At 42.6% G+C, this 7231-nt stretch overlaps 1 protein-coding gene and 1 non-coding gene across 2 annotated transcripts; both read left to right on the forward strand.

Moving 5' to 3' along the window:
* The first annotated feature begins 1347 nt into the window (after positions 1-1347).
* Positions 1348-3077, forward strand: LOC119300039 (proline iminopeptidase-like). Its single transcript, XM_037577121.1, has 4 exons — positions 1348-1356; positions 2067-2196; positions 2698-2795; positions 2883-3077. The coding sequence occupies exons 1-4, from the start codon at positions 1348-1350 to the stop codon at positions 2988-2990; spliced, it is 345 nt and encodes a 114-aa protein (XP_037433018.1). The 3' UTR covers positions 2991-3077.
* A 973-nt stretch (positions 3078-4050) lies between these two features.
* On the forward strand, positions 4051-4184 carry LOC119304706. The gene has a single exon (XR_005148423.1). It is a non-coding gene; the product is annotated as a small nucleolar RNA snoR80 (small nucleolar RNA).
* The last annotated feature ends 3047 nt before the right edge of the window (positions 4185-7231 follow it).

The following is a 7231-nucleotide window of genomic DNA, read 5'->3' on the forward strand; positions in this document are numbered from 1 at the left end:
CTTGTTTCCGAGAACACTTTTTTAAAATAATTGTCGTATTACAAGTTTATTATTTTTCCTGGTAACTTGGTCACATATAATGACGCAATGCGAAGGTTTTCTAATTTTTTGATTTTTTTGAATTTTTTATGCCCGTTTCAAAATGCGGTCAAAACGGCGGGCTTGACCGTTCCTAGCTAGTGGTTGAATCTTGGAATTTTTTTGGTGTTTCTATGATTAAATAGATACTTATGTACCTAGAAATGATTTTCGGAAAAAATAAAGAGCAAACTACGAGGCAGCTACAGTTCAAATTTGACCCGCTTCCAACTGAATCGGCGGAAATTTGTATTTTTCACCAGAGGTGAATCAAGGCTTTTTACAACCAACCATTGTGTCAATTGTGCATTAAGCATGTCCTAGTATTTTATAAAATCAATTTGGTCCATTTTTGCAACAATTATTTGGTAGGTTATTCACAAAAAAACCTCATTTTGGGCACTCGAAAAATGGAAAATGACTTTTTCGTCCAAAGAAAATGAAAATTTCCTTAGGCAACATTGTTTGCCATTCCAATATGCACCCTTTTTGCACAATATGAGATCATTTTAACAAACTATGCCATGAATGTGGCCATAAGATTGATCATTTGGCTTGAAAGCCATGAATCTTCACACTTATAGCTCATTTCTGAGAAAACTTTTTTAAACAAATTGTCGTATTACAAGTTTATTATTTTTCTCGATAACTTGATCACATATGATGACACAATGCGAAGGTTTTCCAATTTTTTGATTTTTTTTGAATTTTTTATGCCCGTTTCAAAATGCAGTCGAAACGGCGGGCTTGACCGTTCCTAGCTAGTTGTTGAATCTTGGAAACCTTTTGATGTCTCGGATTAAATAGATATTTATGTACCTAGAAATGATTTTTGGAAAAAATGAAGAGCAAACTATGAGGCAGCTACAGTTCAAATTTGACCCGCTTCCTACTGAATCGGCGGAAATTTGTCTTTTTCACCAGAGCTGGATCAAGGCTTTTGACACCCAACCATTTGGTCAATTGTGCATTAAACATGGCCTAGTATTTTAGAAAACTGATTTGGTGCAATTTTACAACAAATATATGGTAGGTCATTCACACAAAAAACTTATTTTGGCCACTCGAAACATGGAAAATGAATTTGGCATGTTGCATCCTTGGTAGTGAGCAATTTGCGGGGGAGGCTCTGGAAGTGGTGAAGTAATTTGCTGGAACCGACAATATGGATTGCTAGAACTGTTGATTCAGGATGCTTCATCCCAGCGGTGAGCAGCCTCAGGGAGGTGCTAGAACTGGCGAATGCTACAACTAGAGAACGTCGGGGTGATGCCGACTGTGAGGCGCCAGACTGCGCTTGTGCGCGACGGCGCAACAGCGGGAGGGTCAACGATGTGTTCTATCTAATAAGAACGAGCAAGATAGGAAAGAAAATATAACTTCGGGGGTGAATCAAATGGTTACATACGAAAACATCGTAGGGGCGCCAGGCGACCCAAATTTAGACCGATTGACCGGCGCCTAACAGCCGCCTTTTGGAAAATGGTGTGGTTAAATTTTGCAACACCGATTTGTAGGCATTTAAAAAAATCAGAGATTTGGGTCCAAATTTTGGATACTTGAGCACAAGCCAGCCAACCAATGAGAAGCGAGGAACCACATCCACGCGGATCACCAAGTTGGACATGATCTGAGCCATCCATCACGCGCCCATCCAACGGTGGATATTGTCCTGAAAGACCAAAACCCTAACCCACCTACCCACCCACCCTTTCCTTCTCTAGATCCGATTGAGGCTACCGCTCCTTCCTCTCCCTCGCCGCCATCCCCACCCACCACCGCCGCCCCCACCCACCGCCAACCTCGTCTCCGCCATCCCCCTCCCCTCGCCTTCATCCCCCATATCCACTAGTCTCGATCCGGCGTGCGTGCGTGCCGGCGCGGGCGTGCCTCGATTCGATCCAGTGCCTTCCTCCCTCCCTCCCACGACCACACCTTCCTCCCTCCATCCCTTGGCGTGTGTGCCGGCGCGGGTGCCATGTGGGCAGCTCCAACACGACCACGACCACGAGCGGTGGCGGCGGCGGAGGGAAGGAGAAGGTGAAGGGCTCTGCGGTCTCCTTCACGGAGGGCGAGGAGGTGCTCGCCTACCACGGCCCGCTCCTCTACGAGGCCAAGGTTCCCCTCCCCTTCCCTTCCCCCTCTCTCCCCACCTCCCATTCCGTTCTAGGGTTCGCCCGCCGCCGCGTCGGCTCCCCGGAGCTTCTCCGTTACATTTTTTTTCGGCTGCGGCTAGGGTTTCGGGCAGGGCCGTCGGAGCAGGCGAGGGTTCATGGAGTTGTAATCCGAGGGTGTATCACATCGGATGGCACAACACTCTTTTTTCTTCAGAGAAGAAAGAAACACAGCGTCGTTCCTCCTCTGCACCTCCCAGATTTTTACATTTAGGGAATAATTTTTAAATTTAGAGTGCACATGAGGACACTAGTTTGTGTGTATCCCAGTATCAGACCATGATTAGCACCAGGTGAATTGTTCTCTTCGACTATGGGTACTTCATGTAGTAAGTAACAAGGAGTGGGAGATGGGACTATGATTAGCACCTGAAGGCTTTATGACATTTACTAGTTGCACACTGCAATTCTTCCTTTAGTAATATCGACTTTGTTCTGTCTGCAGCCTGTCGTCTTCCTCCACGGGGGTCCTGGGATGGCACTTCGCCCGACAACTGTGGGTTCTTCGATCTGGAGTTCTACATGATCGTGTTGTTCGACCAGGTTGGTTTCGTTTTGATCCCCTCGTGTGTCTGTTCACCGGTGTTCCTAGGAGATCGTGGTGCTTAATCTGCTTGTGTTTGATTGCAGAAAGGCGCTGGAAGAGCACTCCCCATGCTTTGTCTAGAGGAGAACACCACCTGGGACTTGGTGGCTGACATTGAGAAGGTCAAGCAGCAAATCGACATTCCAGAGTGACAGGCAACTGCAAATACATCTTCTTTTGTCAACTGCAACATATACCCTGCTGTAAAGAAACCACTTGAAGAAAATATTTAAGAGAGCAGGGCAGTTCGTGTAGATTTTCTTGCATTTGTACATAGCTATTGATCATGAATGTTGCAATGCAAGTTATTAAAAGAATGATGATACCTCTTAATGCCTTGTTTTTTCAGAAACTAGCTAGCTAGTCAAGCATTTCTTTTCAAGTTTGATACTAGTGTTATTGTTGGAGATATATAGTGGAAAACAACATCCACAGTGGTATAGATTGTTCCAGTCCATGACATTCGGGTGCAAATTGGCACATAGCAGAAATCTTCAGAGATTTGAGCATACTCCTACCAAATCTTGTACTATATGGCATATCATTAATGTAGGTTTAATATAGTTCTAGCAGATTTAGGCAAGTAGTAGTATATCTTATCTAACTGGACTGGGTGCTCTCTTTTATATATGGAATGATATCAATGTAGGTTCAATTGTGTTATCTGTAGATTTTCCATCTTCTGCATTATTCAGATTATTTTACCTTACCTTGTTTGAACCAAGAATCTGAGCAAAATAGGTAACTGTCAACTCAAGGATTTGAATTTATTTTGGCAGGCACCAATTGGCCAATGAGATGAAGGAGCTGAAGGAGATCCACATGGAGGACACCGAAGAGGAGGAAATGCATGACATCGATAGCTGCGACTTCGGCAACTCCCTTGCGGTTGTTGAATATGTGGATGAAATTTACAGCTTCTACAGAAGGACCGAGGTAATTATCTGCTTGGAACCCCGGTCAAGTTATATAGTACAGAGTTGTGTGTCTGACCTGACCTGGCGAACTCACCCAATGCAGGTCCACTATAAGTTTGAGCTACTGGGTGAAATTTTATTCCTTACTGTCAACATCATTGATAGATACCTGGCCCGGGAAAATGTCGCTAGGAAGAAGCTGTTGCTGTTGCTGTTGCAGGTTTATGGCACTTGCAGGGACAACACAAATTCCATCTGTTTTTTTGTTCTTTGTTTTGATTGATGTGCGTTCATTACCAATTCCTGAGGATGACTTGTGTTCCTCGTGGAGATTAGTCTCGGACGCTACAAGCTATTCTCTGTTGTGTGGTATATCCTGATTGGTGGCATTCTATGTGCCAACTTATCCTGGAAACGGCACATACATTCATATGCAGTCCTCTGTTATTTTTCTTTTCTCTGTGTTAAATGATCTAAATGTGTGGACCAAATGATCTCATAGTTTAAATGCACCATACTTTTGCATAACCTCAATACATTTACATGCACATGCATACACATTTGACTGCTGAGTATTTGAATTATTGGAATGTGGGGGTTGGTCTGTTTATTCCCATGTTCTTAAGTTTTGTGTATTTAGACTGTAACTCTTAAGATATCATTGTAGCTGTAAGTAGACTGCAAGTTACCAGCAGATTGTAATGGCAGTCTAATTATCACTTTAATTTTCTCCCAAATGACTGGAAGTGGACTGTACGTTGTGACACCACTGATGCCAGACCTACAAACAGTAGTTTGATGGATTTGTAGGGTTTTTTTTGGGCTGTGGTGTTACGATAGTTGTAGCTCACATGTTTGAAACCAGGTCCAGTTCCAACCCGATTAGGATTGGCCTTTTAGCAGCACGGATTTACCAAGTTGGGATGTTGGGATAGTTGGATTCCTATTGTCTCTTATAGCACCAAATGCTAGTATGTGTTTTACTAAAGTCATCAGATAGTTAACTCACTGTGAGATGTCCACACTTGTTTTGTTAACAAACATGAACTATTGAGTCATCTATTCCTGGCTGTTGCTTTTGTTCAGTATATACGTGTGCTTTCTGTCCTTTTGTTCTATTCACCATGTGAGTACAGTTTCTTGTTGGCACCAAGGTGTTTGAGATGGTCTTCCTGTTGGTGCATGAGGAAGAGGAAGTGAAGTCATTGATTTGTCCACCGAGGAAGAGGAAGCGTGAAGTCTTTGGTTTGTCTAGAGGGTAAGTCCTCGGTCTGTCCCACTCTTCCTTTGCTATGTGATTATGACCTCCATGTGTTATCTACTTATCTGGACACTTTGGTTCATATACTATTCTTGTGATTTTCCAATGCTATGTCAAAAAATGAATCTGTAACCTTTAATGAATTCAATGTATGATCGTGATGAGAACGAATGAATGAATGATATCATACCAACTTGTTTTTGCCCTTGATCAGTATCATTTGTGGTAGCTCCTAAGTAACATGATCTTTTTCTTGCTCCGAGATCCCAAGTGTGGTGTTGTACTTTTGTTGTGCTTGATTGATGTCCTGCTAGCTGCTACTATTAATTGTTATTGTCATGATGTTAACACTGCTTAGAATATGTTATGCACCTTAATTCTAGTAGTATTTGTTGTCAAAAGCATGATTGTATTGTGAGCCATCAATTTCTTGGAGTCTTCTTAGAGATTGCTGGTATTTACTTTTTTCCACCAATATAATATTTGCTAATATTTACTCATGGTTGCTACTATTATCTGTGCCCTCATGCATTAGGATCGACCCCTAGCTGCTTGTGTATTTGTTTATTATTCTGTTCAATATTCTTTTCCTAGCTGTTGTATGTTTGAGGATATTGCTTTCATTCTGAATTCACAACCATGATAATGATCGTTTCCTGTCTTTTACAGGAGCTCCAGGCTCAAGAAGTTGGAAAAAGGGAACGCTTCATCTTTGTAGCTAATTATATGTTCCTGGATGATGTGAATGGCTGTTATAGTATTTCATAGCAGCACTTTTGTAGTTGTTCTAAATTCCTGGATGATGTGAACTATGGCATGATTGTAATATATATAATATACTCATTTTGGTCGCCATTTATGAAAATTTGTGTGATTGGGGCTCTCTGGACCAAAATACTGGTTACTTTATTATTGATATGTCGGAAATGAAACATATACTATTTGGGCCCTAAAAAGGCCACAAATCAAACAATGAACAAAAGGCGATGGCCAAGTAAATAAAAAGGCTTAGGCCCAAAAACAAAATAGATCACAAAAAGGCCATGATCCATGAAATAAAAAGGCCAAATTGTTGGGCCAGGCCCATGTAGCTAGAGAAAATTAATAGAGAAAATATATAGTAAAAAGGCTGAATTATTGGGCTAGGCCCATGTAGAAAATCGAATTGGACCGGGTTGAATCTTGTGCCACGTCAGATTGCCACGCTGGATGCCTACGTGGCCTGGGGAGGTTGCTAGTGACCAAAACGCCACAATAGACGTATTTTGGTCATAAACGTCTACGACCATTCCAGAAGAAAGGTCGCTATATTCAGTTTATGACGGCCAGCTTTTGACCTTATGTTTTTGGTCACAAAAAGGTCACAAATGGAAATTTGTGACCATTCAGTGACCAATAGTGGTGGTCACAAGTTGACATATTTCTTGTAGTGAGGTGGACATGAATTGCAGTCGGGTGCCGACACTCACAATTGCAAGTCTTGTGGCAGACATGCAATTGCAGTCGACATGGCCCACATGAAGTTGCAACTCAGGGAATGATCATGCAATTGGCACCCAAAAAATACAATAATGCATCCTTGTCGTCACTCCGGTGGCGGCACACAAGACAAGCTATAACACATATGAAAATGCAACTCAGGGGTGAACATGAATTACAGTTGGGTGCCAACACTTGCAGTTGCGAGTCTATAGGCAGGCATGCAATTGCAGTCGACATGGCTCACATGCAGTTGCAACTCAGGGAATGGGCATGCAACTGGCACCCAAAAAACAAAAACAAAAATAATAATGCATCCTTATCGTCACCCCGGCGGCGGCACACAAGATAAGCTATAACCCATATGAAAAATGAAGCTAAGGGGTCGACATGAATTGCAGTCGAGTGTCGACACTTGCAGTTGCGTGTCTAGTGGCAAACATGCAATTGCAATTGACAAGGCCCGCATGCAGTTGCAACTCAGGGAATGGGCATACAACTAGATCCCAAAAAATAACTAAAAAAACATCCTAGTCGTCACTCCGGTGGCGGCGGCACACAAGACAATCTATAACCCATGTGAAAATGCAACCCAGGGTTGGACATGAATTGCAGTCCCGTGTCGACACTTGCAATTGTGAGTCAAGTGATAAACATGCAATTGTAGTAGACACGACCCGCATGCAATTGCAACTTAGGAAATGGGCATGCAACAGGCACCCAAAAATAAAATAAA

This window comes from Triticum dicoccoides, chromosome 5A (assembly GCF_002162155.2).
Source record: "Triticum dicoccoides isolate Atlit2015 ecotype Zavitan chromosome 5A, WEW_v2.0, whole genome shotgun sequence".
Classification (NCBI taxonomy): domain Eukaryota; kingdom Viridiplantae; phylum Streptophyta; class Magnoliopsida; order Poales; family Poaceae; genus Triticum; species Triticum dicoccoides.